At 45.4% G+C, this 21,990-nt stretch overlaps 1 protein-coding gene across 2 annotated transcripts in view; it reads right to left on the reverse strand.

Moving 5' to 3' along the window:
• The window catches only part of LPIN2 (lipin 2), a 608,403-nt gene that overhangs the window by 163,292 nt on the left and 423,121 nt on the right, over window positions 1–21,990 (reverse strand). For both annotated transcript variants that reach the window (XM_078687465.1, XM_078687464.1), the window contains exon 14: window positions 13,865–14,012. In XM_078687465.1, the coding sequence (XP_078543591.1) occupies window positions 13,865–14,012 (148 nt within the window). The remainder of the gene's footprint in view (window positions 1–13,864; window positions 14,013–21,990) is intronic.

A 21,990-nucleotide genomic window follows, 5' to 3' on the forward strand; every position in this document is an offset into this window, starting at 1 on the left:
GTGAGGGGTCGAGAGCCTGCGACGAGAGACAAGCGGAAGGACGGATGAGGTGAGAGCAGCGGGAAGCGGAATACAAGGGAGATGGCCGCCATTTTGCGTCTGTCCGCAAAATCTACGCTGAGGATCCTGAAGCTGGCGTGCTGGGCGGTGGCAGGCTCAACGCGCTTCTGCCCTGGGGGTGCCTACACATAACGACTTGGGCCCTGCGGGGGGCATCATCACCCCCAATTCAGTATACCGGGGCCAGGACATTGCATAGGACCTCTGTAAGACCCGAGGACAGCCGCCATTTGAGCAGCAGCGGGCCAGCTAACACTAGCAGTGTGACCGGCCTGTACCCAGGGGCAGAGAAGGAGGGAAAATACGGCGACTGTGAGCTGCAGAAACCCTGGGGCCAGGCATTATTACTTACAAGCTGTAGTCTCCTGCGCGTGGGCCCAACAGGGGATATCGGAGCGGGCGACTTGAAGTTAACAAGGGCAGGAGCCTGAGCGTGTGGGACAGTAGACTGGGCTGCGCACTGAAGGGACATCTGCCCACTACCTGCAGGGAGCTGCCGCGACAGCCCTCCGACCTTCAGTCGAGATCAGGCTGTGGATACTTTGCTGGCATGGGCAGGACGGAGCCACGACAGTCTAAACTGGCGTTCGACGCCCGAAAGGCACCCACTTCCGCATCTAAGGACCAGCAGGATGATGACCCTCCGGAGACGAGAGAGGAGGGGTGGAAGGCCTTGTTGGTGGGCATGCAGCAGAGTCTAACTTCCATAGACTCGAAAATAGACTCGATGAGCCATAGACTGGATAACGTCGTAGCAAAGCTGGACAAGCACGAAGAGCGGCTGAAGGAAGCGGAACATAGGGTGTCAGACCTGGAGGATGGAGCGGGGGCGAGTAAACAGCATATGTCGCAAATGGATAAGCTTTTGAAAGTTATAGCTGACAAGAACGAGGAGTTGGAAGCCCGCTCCAGGAGAAACAACGTCTGCATGCTAGGCCTGGCCGAGACCACTAATACTCAGTATGCGATGTTCTACCCTGCGGATTCACCACCGGGGGAGCCAACATATCTTTAATAATCCACAGCAGGCAGAAGATTACCTCAAACACAACAGGCGATCGGCTTCCTGGGAGGAGGCTGCACGGCTCCGATCGAGATCCCTCTCACCGCTGTCGGAACCCTCCTGACGACTGCAGAGCACAGAAGGCCGACATCTCTAAGGCTGGACTTGGAATCGCCACAAGGACGCTCTGCTGATTGGTGATGTATAAACTGTGATATTGATGACAGGGCTCAGATAGCCGCCCGGCTGCCCGCCTCTGTCCCGTCAGAACGATCCCTGAAATTCGGGAGGTCGTGGATGGGTGAGATAATGAGGCTGAGTGGTAATGGCGGGAGCCCCTAGCGGCCCCCCTGTTGAGGGTATTCCCCTTGAGGGTTTTGGTGTTTTTTAAATGGTTCAACGGTTAATAGCTCAGCAGCTATGTTTATGGGAGGATACAGATGGGGGGAGGGATGTTTTTTCCTGGCGAGTTGGGGTAGCCGGTGTGGGAGGCGGGGGGAGGAGTGGGGGGCGAAATAATGGGAGGGGATTCTACTGTGAGTATACGAGTGGAGTAGGCGAACAAGATCTTACACAGGAGGCACATCCTGACAGTCATGACTGATGTGAGTAGTGTCAGTAAAGATCTCAACATCATTTCCTGGAACGTGAGGGGGCTGAATGACCCCAGGAAACGTCATCAGATACTAGGGTACCTTGATAGGCACCACGTCCACATTGCCCTCCTACAGGAGATGCATCTGGCGAAGGGGAGCACGCCTCGCTTCGCAGCGCGATGGGCAACACATAGCTGCTTTGCATCATACTCATCCAACTCAAGGGGGGTAGCTATACTAATTAAACGGGGAGTCAGATTTGTGGAGGAAGGGACAGACTTGGACCCCGATGGGAGATATTGTCTCATGTGGGGTAGGCTTCACGCACACGACATAGTGTTTGCGAATTATTATGGACCGAACTTCAATGATACGCATCATATGCTCACATTAAGGGGCAAGCTACATACGCTTAACTATAGGAACATTATATGGGGGGGACTTCAACACTGTAGTTAAACCCAGCTTGGATAGATCCCTGGTCACTGCTGCGCACTATACCACAGCGCAACCTACATTGTAGCCACTGACGGTTTTGTAGATGCTTGGCGCCACAATCACCCGTCCAGTAAGGAAGGGACACACCATTCAGCCATGCACAGCACCTGGGCCAGATTGGATTATGTGTTTGTTACGAAGGGCATGGCGCACTGGATGGAAAAGGCGAATCACTTGGCAAAAACATTCTCAGACCACTCCCCTGTGTTAGTAAGCGTGAAGCCTCCTGTGGAAGTGTCACCGTATAGTAATTGGAGGCTTAATCCTTTACATTTGCAAGATGCTGTGTTCAAGGCAGAAATAGAGCAGGAGATTATGGAATTTTTGCCTAGGAATACGGGATCTGTAGATAGTCTCACGACCGTCTGGGAGGCCTTCAAGGTGACCGTGAGGGGTTGGTGCATAGCCAAGGGTGGTGGCATACTGAAAGACCTGCGTCGGACCTTAGGTACACTGGAGAAAGACATGAAAGGGCTTGAGAGGGAGATTCACAGCCGGGACGAGTCAGGAATCCTTAAGGCTAAACTGAGGGAGAACATGGCGGAGTATAAGGAGGCAGCTGAGAGGGAATGTAAGTTCTGAGGGAGGCAATGCACTGCTAGGGTATATGGAGAAGGGGATAGACCAGGGAGATCTCTGGCAGGGGCGGTGCGACCTCCTAGATACCACAACTATGTAGTTGAACTGCAAAATGAACAGGGTACTCCTTGTAGGGCCTTGCTGGATCAATTGTCCACTCTCACTAGCTACTATAAACAGCTATACACGTCACAGAGACAAGAGGCGCTGAAACTTGAGGACTATTTCGAAGATATAGCTCTTGCCTGGCTTGGAGATGTGCAGCGTAAATTTCTAGCCCTGGATCTTGAAGTCGACGAAATCGCTGAGGCTATAATGAGTATGAAGTCAGGTAAATCCCCAGGGTCGGACGGGATACCCATAGATTTTTATAAGGCCTACGTCTCAATATAAGCCCCCATTCTCAAAGTGGTCTTTTATGAGGCACTGGACAAAGGCGCCCTACCCGCGACCATGAGAGAAGCTCACATTTTGTCGCTGTTTAAGCCCGGTAAGCCCCCTGATCTGTGCGACTCCTATCGCCCTTTGTCTCTACTGAATACCGACACTAAAATTCTTGCAAAAGTACTTGCCACTAGATTGAATCTCCTCCTAGAAAAATTAGTGCTGCCAGATCAGGCAGGATTCGTGCCTAGCCGGGCCACAACCCACAACCTTCGGACCCTGCTGGCAATCATCCAGGACATATATCCCAAAGGCGCCGCGGTGGCTGTCTTCCTTGACGCCACCAAAGCGTTCGACTCGGTGGAGTGGGACTATGTGTTTGGTACACTGACGCGAATGGGGATGCCGGAGTCGTTCCTCAGCTGGATCAAGCTACTCTACACTGCACCGTGTGCTAGGGTCCTCCTTAACGGGTCCCGCTCAGACGCCTTCCCTATTACCAGAGGGACGAGGCAGGGATGCCCTCTTTCCCCTGTTCCGTTTGCCATAGCGGCGGAACCCCTGGCAGCTAAGCTGAGGCAACACCACAATCATAGGGGCCTTATCTACCCCTCCAGGCAAGTCCTGGTTTCCCTATACGCAGATGACATCACCCGCTACGTACATAAACCGCTAGACAACTTAAATCCTGTTCTGCGGGAAATCACCAAATTTGGAGCTATTGCAGGAGTACAAATGAACTAGGGGAAATCAGCAATATTCCCGCTAACAGACAGTACTACCCCGTTCCCTCTGGACTACCCGCTGAAGTGGGAGGAGGAGGACTTTAAATACTTGGGGATCCATATTGCCAGGGACAAGGACACTTTAATGAGAACTAACTATGGGCGGGTCATGACTAAGGTGACGGATAACATCACGAGTTGGCTTAAACTGCCCCTATCGATGGCTGGGAGGATTTCCCTAATCAAAATGGTGATAGTGCCTAAATTCTTATATTTATTCATAAACATACCCTATCACCCGGGCGCACATTTTTTCACAACGCTGAAAACTCAGTTAATCAGGCTAATCTGGGGAGGGAAGCACGTGCGGCTGAATTTAGACACACTAACGCTGCCATATCGGTATGGAGGATTTGATGTACCTGATTTTGAGCAATACTACCACAGTGCGCAGGCGCACTTTGCGGTGTATTGATTTCACCCTCCTCCCTACATGCCCCACCTAGCGGTGGAAGACAGACATATGTCTCCTGTTCACCATTGGGATATATATATTCACGCCCTATAAGGAGAAGGACAGAGACCCAACTACTGTGGACTGCACGATCAAAGCTTGGCATTGGTTGGCAAAAAAGGAGGGGGTAACAACTCTACTCCCCAAGACTACCACTAAGTAACTGCCCGCTTTTACAGGTCACGACTGAAAACATTTGCAAGAACTTACTGACTAGATTGCAATATGAGACCTGGGGAGACCTGTACATTGGGGAGGAGTTCCGTGCTAAGAATCAATTCTTCGGGGAAGCACCATGCACATTTATGGACCTATTTCTGTACTACCAGACTTAGACAGAGCGTAGGAGCTAAGAGCCCAGATTTCCCGAAGGAACCAGAGGTCTGCACCTCACTTCATCTGATACTACAGAAAGATACCCCTGTACATGTCACCTCAATGCTATATGCCCGGGTACGCTCAGCACCTCCTAGTACGCAAATCAGGGCTAGGGCAGAATGGGACAGAGACTTGACCGAATCGCTCACTGATGAGCAATAGGAGGGGGCATGTCAGCAGACGGAATTGGTATCTGGAAGTAGCAGAGTGTTGCATTTTAAGTTCTTGCACCGACTATATCATACGCCGGCACGCCTTCACAGATTTCACCTCAGGGATGATGACAAATGCCTTAGATGCAAGCAGGGCCCGGCAGACTTCATGCATCTAGCCTGGAACTGCTCTGGAGTTGTTGAACACTGGGGGGAGGTCTTTGGGGGCCTCACTGAGATGGTGGGGATCCATATTGAACCACTTCCCACTAGGGGTCTACTGGGCCTGGTGGCGGATATCAAGACACCACATCGCAAATTTCCCATCATGGGCATCATGCTAGCACGTAGGCAAGAGGCATGTAGGTGGGGCAGTGGAAGGGCGCCCAAATTTAAGAATTGGATACTAGATATGACCACTTGGCAGGAATATATACAAGCCTACGCAGCTCAATTGCCGTTAAAATCCCGGCCAAAGGATATATGGGGCCCATTGATAACTTACCTTGCTAAGCAGAGGGCTGATGAGGACACAAGTGACACGGGGGCTGGGGAAGAGAACACTGCAATATGAGAGGAGGGAGTACATTGATCAGGACTGGGAAAGGGGCGAGGGAAGTAGGTGGATCATACAGGGGGAACGGAGGACAAATTGCAATTCAGGGATTTGAAAAGGCAGGTGGACATCAAGACGTAATGGATGCCCGCTGGTACCAGGGTGCAGAACTCACGTACTGGACTATAATATGAACTTGCTGCCGGACATTGCTCAACTCGCGGAGAATAGCTCTCGTAAGAACTAAGGAAACATGGAGGGAGGGAGAGGCGGGAGGGGGGACTGTTTGGGGTTGGATTGTTGGAGAGGGGAAACGCACATCTGTTAGAACTGAACATTATACTGCAGAAGAATGTCACGGATGCTTATATCCTGTATGATGAGAAAATGAATAAATAAAGTTAAAAAAAAAAAAACAACAATTGTTGCACCAGTATTTTGGCACAGATGACCTAAAGCCTTATTCCATTAATAGGGAGCTTATCAACACGTTTCATGGGAGGCTCTTCTTAACAATATCAGGACCTGTCACACACGGAGTCAAGTAACTAAACATGGACACTAAATTTGTACTTTCGCTTATAATAATGAACAGAGTTACGGGCCTCTTTTTTGCTGGTATTTCGCAAATCTACTTTTCCTCTATTTAGGCTTATGTATGGAGCACACAGACAGATTAAATATGGGATAAAGTACCCATTGCTTATTTTGTGGTTAACTCAGTAATACAAAACTTCCCACCTACATCCATTGGCCAGTGGGTTAAATATACCAGGATTAAGACACAATGAGGGAAGGGGGCGGGATCATAAGAGGATCTGGCAGGTTAGGACATGATTTAAAGGTAGTGTAGTAGACGGCTCTCAGCGACAAATGTTACGAAGTAATTTAGTCGTTCAAAATGAAAGGACAGTCAGGGGTTGATTAAAACTCTTCCACTGGAAACGTCTTCCCCGGAGAAAAGCGGAGCACTCTAAGATATGTTGGGCAGGAGAGCTCCCTAAATTCCTGGGAGAGGAAGCGTATGCAGGGCCCCCAAGTTTTATTAAATAGTGGCAATTTTGTTCAGTCACAGCATTAAGTTTCCCTATGCCCAGAAGACCCCACAATTTCTGAAGCCAGTCCAGTTTTGATTGGACATCGTCTGTTCCCAAACTAGCTAACAAAGTCTGCTTTGATGCACAAAGTGAAAGTGTGATGGCTTTGCCCTTTGGTGAGGTCAGAGGATTAGCGAGTGCATTAGGGAGTCCCAATAAGATGTAGCTAGGGAAGTGCGGAATATCAGCGTCATACATCTGGTTAATATCGGCTAGACCTCAGACCAATAGTGCTGCAGTTTGGGGCAGTGCCAAAGGATATGCATTAATGCTCCAAGGTTACCACAATGCCCCCAACAACTATTGTCCCCTCTCGGCTTCCACTTAGCCAGTCTCTCCAATGTGTAGTACCAACAATACGTAATTTTCAAGGATGTCTCTTGAAGAGCGATTGTGGCGGAGGATATTCGCCCACTCCGTGGAAGTGAAGGAGCATTCATCCTTTGCCTTATTTTAGAAGGATATTGCAAGACAACAAGGAGCCCTGTGACCATACAGCAGAACGAAGCAGACGACCACAAGAAAGAGTATGCAAATATACCTGATCAGGTCATCCATAGTACTATGCTGATGGCCTGTGGGTACTTAGAGGCAAAGATTGTCATTTTGCATTTTTGTAAATGCTGCTGGGCTCCCCACCTGCAAAAGGAGTTGACATGCCTGCTTAGCTGAAGTGGGGTCTATGTACCTTACACAGTTACGTTGCTAAGAAATAGACTTTATGTCAAATAGAAATTCCCTTTGGGCACATTAGGTGTAAAGACATCAGCTAGTCTAAGACAGAATAAATCAACAAATATTCAAGCATAAAAACTAAGAGCAAAGCATAAGCTACAAGATTATGAAAAAACGGTCAGTTCAAAATAACAGTTTATTTATACATAAAAGTGGTTAAAAAACAAATTAAAATTACATAAAACTTGGGAACACAGAGAATATATCAAAAGGAAAAAGTCAAATACATAAATACATCTAATCAATTTCCTAAACCTAAAAAAGGGAGGTACACAAAAACTCCTAGATCAAAATATAAGTAGTACTATTCCCTTAATTTCGACGCGTTTCGACGGACGATTAGTATATCGCCGTCTTCATCAGGAAATATTGACTGTCTTCCCAAGATATCTTGTGTCACGAGCTAATCATCGGAGTAGGGAATTGTACCTACTATCTCTTTAGTGGAATAAAAATTCGCACTTTAGACAAATTGAGTGGACAACCGCTCGATAAATCTTGGTTGCTTCTTATTGGCACCACTCCAGACAGAGACGGGTTGTTGTTAGGTAATCCGTAACCGAACAGAAAGGTCGTTAAAAATCCAGAGTACACGCGGTACAGTACTTATATCACAGCTTAGTTGTGGAAGTCCGTATAGTTTGTCGTAATTGTAATGCAACATATACTTTGTATATACGTATATATAAATATGTGTGCGCGCTGGCGTAATCAGGGCCTTTTCAAATTTAATTCCTTCTTGCACGCCCTCTTGAATCTTATTGCTACTAGCGTCCCGCGTGTATTTCCACTCGTCTCCATCTGGAGAAATAGACTCCATCTTATGAGTGATGCGTCGTGGGAATTGGTCACTAGCGGAAGAGGGTCAAAAGAAAGGACTGCCTAATAGCAGGAGTCCTTGCCTTTATCAACACTAGATTCTCAAAATGATCCTCACCTTAAGTCCATTGAATGGCAAGGCATTGTTGTAGGGGGAGCATCTCTAATTTAGTATGCAGGACAATTGCCATCATCCAGAGAATTTTCATTACAGTTCTTACTGGCGAGTAGAATGAAAAAGAGGTAGAAGCTGCTGGAATGGCATTACCATCTGATAGTTGGTGTAAGCCTTCCATGTGACAGCATTTAGAATTTATCCTAAGAACAGTGAGACTTGCAGAGGTTGTAGACGAGATTTCCTAGACAATGCAAAAGATTGAGTGCAGTCTGGGCGAGTACCAGGCATTGGTTCCTGCTGCTGCTCTTGATCAGACTAGAAAAGGGAAGACGTGGGGACGCTCCTCCATCAGCTGTGGTTGGCCAGAACAGCAAGACATTCAGCAAAGACCCGTGGAACCGTTGCCATCTCAAAAGGCAGTACTGTGAACTATTAGAATTTATCACTTACCACAAACTGGAGGTATCAAGGATAGACTGGATGGATGGAGATGTTGAAGCAGGCATTCTTGAGGTTTAACACAGTCATAACATATCTTTTTAGAAGCAAAGGGATGACTTCTTTCATCATGGTCATATTAAAATGCCCCAACAGGATGAAGTGGTTGAGCAGCCTGAGGTTCAGGATTCAGGATGGGCTGCAATGTTCCTATTGGGGGATTAGGAAGCATATGGAGTATATGCCCTTCCCTCGATGGTATAGGGGTAAAGACTGTACGGCATTCTTTTGAAGGAGGGTTTGAACTTCCTCTTTAAGAAGGTTAAGGTGCTGCTGGCTGCATACCCTTTGCACTGGAATGCTGAGGTGGAGGTGTGAAATTCAGCAGTAGCCCTGTTGAACTACTGCAAGTACCCATTGGTTTGAGGTGATTTCCAAAAGAGGTGTGTGGAAATTCCTTATTCTGCCTCCCTTCCCCCAACAGGCGTTATGTGATCAGGCAGGGGGAATGGGTGCTGCTTGAAACGAGTTTGTGCTTAGTGTCATCGGCTCCCTTTCCAGAGCCACTTCTAACCCCGCCCGTACTATTTTAGACTCTATAGTTGCCCCTTGACTATCCCCTGTTGTTCTGGGGGGGGAGGGGGGGGGGGTGAAAGGCATGCTGTTGCTATGCTTGTAGTTGGGTGCCTTGGCTGCGCATTACTACATTCATGGGTGTAATTTGTGAAAAGTAACCCTTGAGGTGTTGTCAGGTGGTATATGTTTGGCTGAGCATTGTACAAAGTCATGATCCTCAGAGGTATGAAAAGGAGTGAACTGACCACTCTTGAGGAGGAACAGCAGGTGGTGATGGTGAGACTAGCCTAGGTGGAGAAAGAGGTGGTGGTGTGTGCGACTGCAGTAAAGGTGGTAGTGGGGGCGAAGGTGACGCGGACAGCGCCTGCTTTGGTGTGCTAGGTAGAGGTAGAAAAGGTGTTATTTGGTCTTTGCTTTTCTTAGGTACAGGGTGCCAAGGCATGTCATATTAGAGTTCCTCCTCGAATGGGAGCATATTCTTCCTTGGAATTGGAGGACATTTGCAAACCGCCTGTGATGTGGAGGTTTCACAGAAAGGATACTTAGGTCTGGGTGAATAAAAAGGCATTTTTGCCAGGGGTCAACTTCCTCCACTAGTCTCTTAAGAATGTGGACCTCTGAAGTTTTTGAGAAGGGCGTCAAAGGGCTCACAGACCTTGGTTGCAGGGTTTTTGGCACCGAAGATGAAGGCTTGGGACCTTTGGTCGAGAAGGCATTGGAGTAGGGCATGTCTGGTGTCTCGACTCCGAAACTCTCATCTCTGACCGAGAACCAATGGCAGCAATAGGTGGGCAGTTTTCTTTATAGTCAGTTCGGGGCTCGATGCAAGACGCCTTCAGGGCTACGTGAGCGGTGCCCTTCCCCACAATAGCGCCATTTTTGAGGGTCTCTCTTTACCCAGTGTCTGAAATCATTACTCACAGACCTCAGCATCATCTTTGTATGTGGTCCTCCCAGCAGACTCTAAAGGGTCCTCTTGGTCCTCTTTGGAGACTTCTGATGACGCGGTCTCAGGGCTGGGTACGCACTCGACGACTGGTGCACCTGAAGGGCCCACTAACTCTTCAACATCAAGGGGACCCTACTCCCTATACAGATCGGAGGTGTGCAAAAGCGACTCAAACTGCATCCTCTAATTTCCCCAGCATCTCTCTCTCTGATACCTCAATGTCTCCTTGTACCAGAAGGCGAGGCAGAAGCCACAGTTGACCTCCTGGTGCTCCGGAGAGTGAGGCAGAGGTTACAGGCCTTCTACTGATCAGTCCACAGGTATTTTGCATTGCAATATGGGCAGAATCGAAAGGAAGTCCACTTCCTCTGCAGATATTCTCCACAGCAGAGTCCTAGGTAGCTGTGTTAAAAGAGCATTGAGAGCCATATATGGAACTAATCATGTGGATTGTTGCAAATGTGATTATAATTTTCCTCTGGAACCGGCGTAGAGAAGCAGGACCCTGAGTTACCGTAAGCAAAAACGTAATTATCGGTTGTTTAGTTTAACATGTCTGAACCAGATTGTCGAAAACATCAATCTAAGGGTAGAGCCGGGGCCCAATGCGCTTTATGCGATGCCCCATGATTATTAGGTAATGATCACAAAGACAAAAATGCTTGTCTACCCTAACTAACTGTTATGGATGCGAGTAAATGCAGTCCCTAAAACTGCATCCAGTGTCTTCAAGCGGGCCTACCTGAATCTTTGAAAGACCCTGGTAGAATTTACGGCTCATAGAGGTATCTGTAATGTAAAATGATCTAAGTGCCTTAAAGGTCAGACCGTTTTCTCGTCAAAGAACAGGAGATCCTCCCAGTGGTAGCTGGTGACTTTTAAAACTGGTGAGCATAAATGTTGGTGCCAAGTTTCACAGAGTGAGCAACACTGACAGAAAGGGGTTCCAATGAATTTCTTCCCCAGAGTAAATTTAGTACATCAGGAAAAATCATGCATTTTACAGCATATTTTGATAAAGAATTTGGTTAGACAATTCTGAAGGGGTGCTCTACCAGAAATGACTAATGGAAGGCAACAGTAAGTAAAAAAAACATTATTATGAAAGAGATCATCATTCAATACCATTGTCCATTGTTCTTAAATCAATTAATGTAATTGGAGCTCTAAGTTCAGTTCTAATGTAATTAAACTACTGTGGACACTAGAAGTTTGTTGTTGTTAGCTCTCACCTACAGAGAGCTTTTAGAGGTCTGTGTGAAAGACCAAAAATGTACACTGGGATATATTCAAGCCCACAAATTGGTTACATTTCTTGTCAGTCCGCTTGCTTCTTATTAGTCTATTTCCCTGGAGCATAACTTTTTAAACAACCTTTTTAATGGATAACATGTATCCTTCCACTCATCACATTTAGTGAAGCACATTTTTTCTTTTTCAGGGAGCACTCCATGAAAGTGCATGTGTGTTCTTGCTCTCTCCCTTGTGTGCTAGTTTCCCCATCAGATTGCTCCACAAGTGCTCAGTTTTCCTCCCAATCCCTCCAAGCTTGACTTCTACAGTATACAACAGAGCAGACTTCAAGGGTTGGGTTTGTTTCATCTCCTGTATTCCACATATTGCATGAAAGTACAGGCCTTGGTACAAACCGGCTTTTTATGCCAAGGGGGGAGGAGGAGGGTTGCTGCACTTACTCAGCTGGGACTTGAGGCCAAAGGTGTATTTAACATGACTGAAACGGAGATGTCTCTTCTCCTGGAGGCCCAAGAATCTGCTCTCTGGGCTACTGCAGAGGGCCAAATGGATGAACATTTGTTCTTTTAAAGTTCTGTTCAGTCTGCTCAGTGAAATGTATTTGAAAATTACCCCATGTAATTCTTTTAATCTGAAAGTATTAATGAATTCAATACGTAGTTTGGAGATACCTTAGGAATTATAGGTGCTTTCCTTGAGTATTTTGATTCTTTTTTTTTTTTTTTTTAAACACAAATCTTTAAAAACAAGCATAGGCAAAGCCAACAACATGGTAGGCACATTTGAAAGGTTAGACGTATTTGCATTGCCGATGGTTGGTTTATTTGATATGAGGCAGCACTGGTAAAAACAAAATTAGCAATCAAACAACCAGTTGGGGAAAAAAGTGTTTTTTAATGCAGTAACCTGATAAGTATGTCCCCAGAAAGCATCAACTTTTTTTTTGCAAACCTTTGAAATTGCAAGTTCCACAATCTTTATTTATTCAATAATCATTGCTCTTCATGACAAGAAAGAACTGCTGTCTTTTGGATTCAATACACATTCTCCAAATTGATGCAGTCAAATAAAAAAAAAGAAAGTGTTAAAAATAAAACTGATTGAACAAGCTACACTTTATGGAGGCAATGTTAAAAACTGCTGCATGCACCCCACCACAGGTTTACTATATTGTGGCTTCTGCTGGACTTAAATACTCTTCATTTATTCATTTGAAGTGTATGAAAGAATCTCGGTAAAAGTGTTTCATTGCATCGTGGCTCATCTCTGCTGGCTGATCTGCACTAAAGTTGGCTGATGGCTCAGATGTCTAGAAACCAAGCATGCATGGAGTGCCTCAGGCAGAGCAAACACAATAAGATGATGGACGGAGCGTTGAAACTCTTCAGACACTCAACCCCAGTCACTATTAGATCTGGGTTAAATCCATCATCGTTCTTCTGCTAACTTCGCCACCCCAGTTCAGACCCAGCTATATGCAAATCAGTCTTGACCCTTTTCCTCCAGGGAACCGTCCATCCCGAACTGCCAAGCCAGGTCTTCCTTGGACCAGAAACAAGCATCCTGGGACTGGTTTCGGGGTAACACCCCTCATCAGCCAGGCTAGCTTGAATTCAGTGGCAATGTGAGCAAGGGAGCCACATCTGGGCAAACCTTGCCAACTTAGGACGAACAAAGCAAACACAATAAGATGATGGACGGAGCGCTGAAACTTTTCAGACACTCTTTCTGGAAAAATGCCGCTGTCCCATCACTATAATAACAGTGCCACCCTCCAGGATGGTGGCCAGTTTCATCTCAGAAATATGCTGAGGATCTGGGTATCAGCGCGGTCATGAGCTGTGAGATTAGAAGCTAGTTTGAACTCCTGCACAACATGGTGTTAAGTTTAAAAGGGATTTTTGGTTTTACAATATAGGCAAAGGGTTGAAAATGTTGAAATGTATGCTAATTATATGCGGACTTTAATGATATTTCAGAATGACAGAAAAGATAATTCATTTAAGGAGCATATTTTGTAAGTTAATGTTTTCTATTTAGTCCTGCCAGAACAGTCTACTGTCACTGGAATTATAGACCATACATGAAAAAGGGCCCTTCTGAAAATACACAAACAGATCCACCTAGAAAATTGTTCATGGAATGCGTTGCTATTAGCAGGAGATTGTTACCATGTTTATTTTATTTTTTATTTTAAAACTTATATCGCGCAAACGAATCATCCCCAGAGGGATCTCTCTGCGCTTTAGGCAGCAAAATGCAGAAGGCTAATCCAGGAGTGGCAACTTTAAAACAACCATGTTTTTAGTGGCTTCTTAAAAAGTTTCGGGCTAGGGCATGCACGCAGCTCGTCCGGCAAGCCATTCCAATGGAGAGGAGCTAAATAGCAAACCTTTCACAGATGAGCTTCATGTCATAACAAAACACACTCACTATTTTGTCAGTTGAGAGTCGAAGTGTTTTTTTGTAGGTAGTCGTGCCTCCATGAATCGGATGCTCCACTCGCAAGGGTTCATTAGCAATTGTTTCTTTTATTTCATGCGACATCTCGTCGTCACTTGAAGAATCATTGTTTGGCGGTCTGTGGGGCAAACAAAGATCTATTCAGCAGGTCATTCATGCCACTGGTTTGTATTCTGCTCACACCCTTTGCTGCTGTAATCTATTAAACACATTTTAAAAGATTTGACCCCTCATTAAAAGCTAGATAACACAGCAGATAATTAGTGAAATGAGGGATACATTACTCAAATACTACTTAAAATGCAATTTATTCTAAATTGGCGACTTTCAATAATTGGATAACGAAGTCAATGATATTGTTTAGATTAAATTAAATGTCTTTCTGGAAACAATAACTATCAGTTGGGACTGGAACATCCGATGTTACTTCAAATTCTTTGTTTCCTGCAAGTTTGTCTGTTTCATGAACTCAAGTCAAGTCCAACAAATATTATACTAATACAGGGACGTGGTCACACCCTTTTTTTCTATTCCAGGAGAACATTGCATATAAGCCTCAAAAAGCCATATTGCATTCAGATTACCAGGTTATTGCATGTGTTTCACAATAGCATAATGCACATTAGTGAGGTACAAATGTCAATGTTTTCTTGCTTGATTCACTTCTTTAAAAAACATATTGGTATTGGTTTTTGGCACTACGGTTCATATAGAGATACAGCTCCACATATTTTCATTGTTAGTTTCAACTGAACAATTCTTACCCTTCTACATTTCACTTATAACTTGTTCATTAAACTATTTCAGTCCTTGCTATAATCAGTTAAAACGTGTGTGTTATATTTCAAGATAGGTACTTTGGCATCCAGTTGGTGTCCCCCAATTCTTTTCTGTAGGTGGTTTTCAAATGTTGTTTGACAGATTCATCAGTAGTTTGTGCTGCCACTTTTACACACAGTTTATCTCAGCCCAACCAATAAAAAGAAGTAATTTCAACCATTAAGTGAAAATTAAATTTAAATAAAATAAAAACAAACAAGAACCACTTGATTCACTTACGTGGACCCTCCTGTAAGCGAGTTAAAAAATATCAGCAAGCCACACTACAAATATTGTTTACCCCGTCACTTTAGAAACATTTTGGTTAATCATAAATATCTAGTCATGCATTTATCAGATATCACTGAGAAGCTGACCTGTAAACAAACAGATCTGAAGTACGTAATGTAGAAAAGCGAGAAAAAGAACCTCAGTCAGTTTTGTCAAGATGTGTATCTGAAGGATGCCATTCAGTTGAAAATAATGGTGGTCCCAAAACGTGTTCTCCTCATGCAATGTTCCATAGAATACTGAACAGTGACATAGAAAAAAATGGCTGGCCAGAATTACAGATAATTTAGCAGAAAGCTATATCTTTAGCCAGGAAGCATGCTTTTTAGGTCTCGGCTAGAAGCGAGCGAAGCTCGCTCTCGCCAGAGACCTTATTAGGTCTCGGCTAGAAGCGAGCGAAGCTCGCTCTCGCCAGAGACCTTATTGTTAACGGCTCAGCTTCCCAGGAGGACAGCACTGGCCGCGCGCGCCGATTTGTTAAGGCCACGCGCACGAGAACGCGCTCGCGGCCAGGTGCTGTCCTCCTCGAAAGCTGCCTCCCTTCCCCGTGCAGGGCGGGCCGCCGCGCTGCCTGCGGCGACCCGGAAGCATTGCCGGCCAAACCGGAAGTAGGTGCTGTCCTGCAGAGCACCGCTTTTCAACTCTCTGCTCCTCATTGCCGGAGACGGCTTTTCAAGCTCCTCGTCGCTAAGTGAGTAGCTGCACTACCTTTTTTTATCCTTGCTGCGTGTACAATTCTAAACTCGGGAGCATCGTCATAAATAGAACTGGTGTAATGACAAGCTACTGCGCTAGTAGTTCTTAATCGGTGCCAGCCACATGTCAGGTATTCATTTAATTGTACCTCAGTGCTGCGGATTTGAGGAAGACGCTCTTATGGCGAACATATGGCAGAAAACGTATTTTTTTGCTTTCACTCGTGTGGGTTAAACGACCAAACAATTAACTAGAGTTAATCTTGCTATGTCAACACCTATTTTTTTGGTATGTGTATAGGCAGGCAGGCAAAATTCCTAATGAATTCGGCGTGAACAGCAGGAAACTACATTAATAACTTAAAGGTTATGTATACTATCCTCTAACTCCTCCACCTCTTGTTCATGCCCTACTCGATACATACCCCCGATCTCATTTCCGATCATTTGCCTCACCTGCCTGCAATCACTGTGGCTTGGTTTGACCATACCGCTATGCCTGATCGAACCGGTGACCCGACTCACCCTCCAACCGCTACAACCCGCCAAAGAATGGGAAGCTTGGTAGAAGGGACGGTGTGGCCTTGATACACCATCATCCATTCTCTGGCCATTGGTCTGATCTATCGAGCACATCAAGCCCCCGTTATTCACGGTGAGCCCTAGTGGACCCGCATCTCCGGTGTGTTCGGCGATTACAGTTCCTTAACAAAAGTCTCTGCTTTTCTTTCAAACGTCGCTGGTGATACCAAACACACATTCTCCCTTACATTTAAGCCTGCCTCCGAGTTCTCTGAGGAGGTTATTCAATTCAAAGTGAGAAACAAATTGGCAGGTGACAACTGTTGCAGGGCACCTTGGCAATACAGAGTGAGCCAAAAGTTTATCTATAGTCTGAGATATTAGGAAACACTGGCGAATGTTTCCTAAAGATGGAATGATTATATCATGCTTGGATATGGAGGTATTGATTAATCTGACGATAGGTGGCAGAAGTGAAGCACTCAAGCCAACACCTTTAGCCGTGCAAACATTCCAAGTTGAGCAGCATTTTTGAAGGGGACCATGATTTTCTTAATGTTACCCCTGCTGCTCGTGTAAAAGCAGGACCATGTTGGATAGGACGGTGCTGGTGGCGTCTTCATGTCCTGCTGCTGGGGAGAAAGGCCTCCAACGAGAGCTGTGATTTTGTTGATAAAGAAGGATAGGAAATTTTCACAAAGGTTATTGAAACTCTCCAACATGCTTGCTGTTAGTTTGGCTGGGGTTGAAATCATTGTTTGGTCGAGTTGTCAGTCTGAGGAGTATGCTTTTTGGCTACTTGAGTGCACTTCAGTTGCAGATTGATCAGATTGCATTTTATTGTAATTGCATTCTATAGCATCTCATACCCCCTGACGAGGCACCGATGCGCATTATTGGATGGGTAGCACATAAACCAGAGCTGGGTTGGGGAGGTGTACGGGGATGGAGCTACAGTGCTTATATGGAGGAATGCTCAACTCATTGGAGTGTGTATTCCTTTGTGAATCATGCTGATTGATCATTGTGCTCTTATCTCTGCTCACAGAGCCATAGCATATTCTGTCAGGAAGAGGAGTGTGGTATGGGCCTGAGGTACTTAGCATTAATTTAGTTTTTATAAATGAATGAATGAGTCTGTAAATAATGCACTCCTTCATCCACTATACCCAGTACCTATGCACTGGGTATGGGCATTCATGGCAGATACTGTATATGTTCCCTGCAGTGATAGGTGAGTGACCCACAGGCATGGACTGTGTAGAGCCTGCCAAAAGTAAATGATTTCAGTTCAGTATAGGAGCAGCATGCAGGGATGTTAAGGAGAAACCGCCATAGCAAGTACTGATAAGGGACTATTATCCACGAGCAAGAGTGTAGGAACTAATTTACAGGAATACTGAAGTAAGATTTGATTAGATTCGACCAGGTCTGTAGCGTGAGCGATCCATGGCATTCAGAGATTAGATGTAATGCCCTAAGAAGCTGTTCACCCAAGAGCAACAGAAGTAGCTGCTCACTGCATACACTGCAAATAGGTTGCCATGTTAAATGATCCAGGGTGTCTGTGCTTGGCTGATGTAGAGTAACCTGTAAGCTGCACTGAAGCAATTCAGTCGTAGTAATTATTTTCTAGATTCTGAAGTCATAGAGGGCAGTCTGCTGGAACGCCCTGCAAGTAGGCATGCGTGACTCAAGCTCACAACCTGGTGTGCATGTCCACAAAGAGTGTAGAAAGGTAAGCAGATGAGATGAGTCACAGATCAAAGTGACAATGGCTTTATGGTACAAAAGGCATTCACCACTTTGTCGTCAGTGGTGACTTCTTGCCTGTTGATGATAGGGAGGTGTTAGTAAGAAAAGACCCCCCCGCAACTGGGAGTTAGTTCCTCTAACCATAGAAATGTAATCAGCAAACAGTATCCTAAGGCAACTCTCATTTATTCATATAGACCAAAATTCCGAAAATACATACGCGACAAAGTGAAGGAGGGCAACAGAGCAAATATGCAAGAGAATAGATACCTATAAAAGCAAGGTAACATGAAATTGTTTTCTTATATACCTTGCTTTTATCGGTTGACTGAACTTTTTTTAATGGACTATGGTGCTTTCTTTCTTTCCTCAAGTAATGCCTGCACAGATGGTCTCCACTCCTTCACCCCTCCTAAACTCGGGAGGTTTTTATACCAATTGCAAATTCAAGAAAAAAAATTAATGCAAAGCATTGTCATTTACAATGCCAGTAACTCAAACTTTAATGCTGCGAGACCTATTGCATTGCAAATGCTTGTTGTAATTTGGTGTAAATCTGTTCAGAAGTTTTTGAGAAATGTGTCACATACCGAATTCTCCCTGCGAAAGATGCAGTCTAAAGCAGATGATACACAAAAACAAGTCTTGACCCTGACAGAGTGCATCTCCTAGAGGAAAGAGCTGAGGACATTGAGAGTCAGACTTGCAGGAGTAACCTTCAGATCCTGGGCATGGCAGAACATGAGGATCTGGTGTCATATCTGGAAGAGTGGATGAAATCCTTCATGCCAAAGCAGGAACTAACCCCATTGTTTCTCAATTGAGAGGGCTGGGATTTCCTGGATGCCGACCCCCTTGAGATCTGGACTCCTGCGCCACTTCTAGTTATGCGTCTGCATTACAGGGACCGGGGCACAATCCTCCAGGAGGATTGGACAGCAGGACCACTGAAGATGGACAATCATCAAATCATGTGGTTTCCTGATTATACCTATGCTGTCCAATGCCAGCTGACCTCTTTCACCGGAGTCGAATGCAGGCCGCGAGAGCTGGTATTTAAGTACACACATTTATTTTTGCCAAAATTACAAATCACAGCCCAGAACAATTCACATTTCTTTGAAGATCCAATAGCAGCCTAGGACTGGGCATAGAAATTCTCCTCATCAACGGCTCGCACATGGACACCTCGGGAATGCATTTGCAAAGTGAGTCATAACTGGCCCAAGCCCAGGGAGCACTGAGATACAGCCCCCACAGAGAGCCACGCAGAAGGGAGCCAGAGCTTCAGGTCTAGAAATTGCAGCAAGATTCTGTACAGACTCCAGACTCAGATCACACTGTCTCTTCCAGTGACTCGGAGTCCAATTCTTCCCAGCTATCTCTCATGGTCTTCGGGGGGCCTTCCAGATGTCACGCCCGAAACTGCAGTCAAGCTGCTTTGACTCTTTACTGTTGATGCCACTGAGTGATTGCGCCTCTGATACACTGGGGTTCTTTCCCTCTCTTTTCCCCTACCCTTCCCTACTGTAACTACCTGCGGGTAACGCTCACTCTCACTGCCATGTCTTAATGCTTCAGGTGAGCGCACCTTGCAATCGTTCGCCCCCACACAAATCCTGGCTTTCATTTGCATTCATAAGCTCCCTCACACAATTAGGTGCTTATTGTTATTCTCAGGCTTCTTGGGGCTACGTGCAGTGTAATATCATTAGAGATACATCCCTTCCCCATTTGAAGGTTCTCCCACTAGTTCTTTCAGTTTGGACGGAGAGATGTGTGCTCTCTGCCATTCAAAGTTTTGTTTTCATAGTTCTTTAAAAAGGAACTGACATTCTAACATTCCCTATAGGTAGACAGGCTGGTGCAATGGGACCTTGAGCTTCCTATAGCTTGGTGTTGCTGTTGCAGACTCACTCCTTAGACACTCTACAGGTGGCTTTTGGCAGTTCTAGATGCCCCACAGAATAGAACACAGTAAAGTGGAACATATGAGGCAGGCGAAAGGCTAGCAAGCGCTTCACTGTTTACACCTACTTGAAGCGCAGGGCGACACACAGAGCTTTGTTACAGGGTCAGGTCTATTCTGCAGAATACTCTGCCTACGCTAGGGTGTAGCGGACTTAGATCACAGTGGGTATTTGGTTTCAGCCATCAGCCTCTGCAACCAATAAGGAAGGGACATATGAGCTATTGCAAAGGGTCTTTGATGGGGTTCCCTTTGTTCTTGGTTTCATATACTTCTAGGCTTGGCTGCCATAGCACATTGCTCAATGGGATAATGGGGGTGAATGTAATTGTTTCGTAGACAATTCTTGAAAGGTCATTTCCTTCCCTTCTACAAACATCTACTGCTCACAATGCTAACACCATATAGTGCTGGGTGAGTCACTCCGGGCTCCTAGACATTTGGCAGCACCGCAACCTTTACTCTATGGTTTACTCTTTTTATTTCACCCCCACCCAATGAGCTACATAGGCACCTGGATATAATAATATTCTACTCCAGGTTAGGTACTTAGAAACTCGGGCTGGGACACTCACGCTCAACTATTTCCACTTGGCACACGCAACCCAAAATACTACAGGATGAGGCTTTCCACAGCTTGCTTCGAACCGGGACTATGGAATTCTGCATCTTCTAGAGAGGTTGAATGGGAGGCATTCGACGTAGCAGTCAGAGGGTAATGCATTGGTGCAGTGGTGGGTGCGCAACGAGGCTCAAGAAACAACTCCTGACATTTGGAAACTCCATTATCTCTCTAGAATGCAATCAATTATCCCATCACACCCCCAATGTCCCTTTAGTACAGGAGCACACTTGCAAAGCCTTATATGGCAAAGTCAAGTTTATCAGTTTAACAGTACTGATTCAGTCTGCAGTGGCAGACTGGGATCCATGATTTACCGTGTCCCACTCAGGGTGGCACAACAAGTACAGCAGTCCCTGAGGGGCCACTCTGACATACAGCCCCTGGGTACACCATATACTAGGGCCTACAAGTAAATTAGGCTATGCCAATTGGGTAAAAGCCAATTAAACCTACAGCATTTTAAGGGTCAGAGCACATGCACAGAGTCCTGATTGGCAGGGCTCGGGCATTTCAGAGTCCTTACACCAGTACATAATAGTCAAAATGAAGCAAAAGGTGGGGGTGAACCTGCAAAATGCTTGTTTTCTTATACCTGCATAAATTGGTGTTGGTGTCTTTCAGTGACAGAGAATAAAGGAAGATCATTGATAGCTATGCCATGGATGGTAATATCACTGCAAGCTCTGGCAAATCTGAGGGACGTGCAAACAGCTAGAAGGAGTATAAATTTCAGTAGAGAACAAACCTCTCTGATACATCATACAAAGTTCAACTACAAGCAAAGAGTATCGCAGGAATAAGAAGGGCTCAATATGGACAATGGACTCTTGGAATGTTGCAGGTTGGCTGAATAAGAGTTCTAGAGACAAATTATTCTTAGTCTGCAGTTATTTTTACAAGATACCTGGTTGTTTGGTCTACAGAGACTCCTGATGATTCAAGTTATTTGACATATTGAAACGCAGCAGTAAGGACTAAAGTGAAAGGCAGATACTCTGGACAGTGTGTTTTTACTGTTATTTAGTACATGCTATTAAGAACTTAAAAGTTAGCATCTAACTCCTGCCATGTGATGTTAACCTGCAAAAAGTAGTCCGGAATTATATCATCCAGATCATATAGTCGTAGCCAATATGTAATGTCAAGGAAACAGACGATTACCAATACAAGTTTTAAATTAACGCTTGGAAGACAATTAAAAATTCTATTAAATAGGCTCCACAAACACTACTCAGTGATCAACATGCATGATCATGAGGCAAGAGTACAGAATTATCAGAAAACCTACATGCACAGATATTTAAATATTAAGTTATTTAATCAGAAGCCGAATGAGAGGTTCCACATTTGCCTGTTGGGTTAAATGGGTAGATCCTGTCAGATACTTCTGCAAGATGTGTGCTCTTTGTTGGAGCAACTC

This window comes from Lissotriton helveticus, chromosome 4_1 (genome assembly GCF_964261635.1).
Source record: "Lissotriton helveticus chromosome 4_1, aLisHel1.1, whole genome shotgun sequence".
Classification (NCBI taxonomy): domain Eukaryota; kingdom Metazoa; phylum Chordata; class Amphibia; order Caudata; family Salamandridae; genus Lissotriton; species Lissotriton helveticus.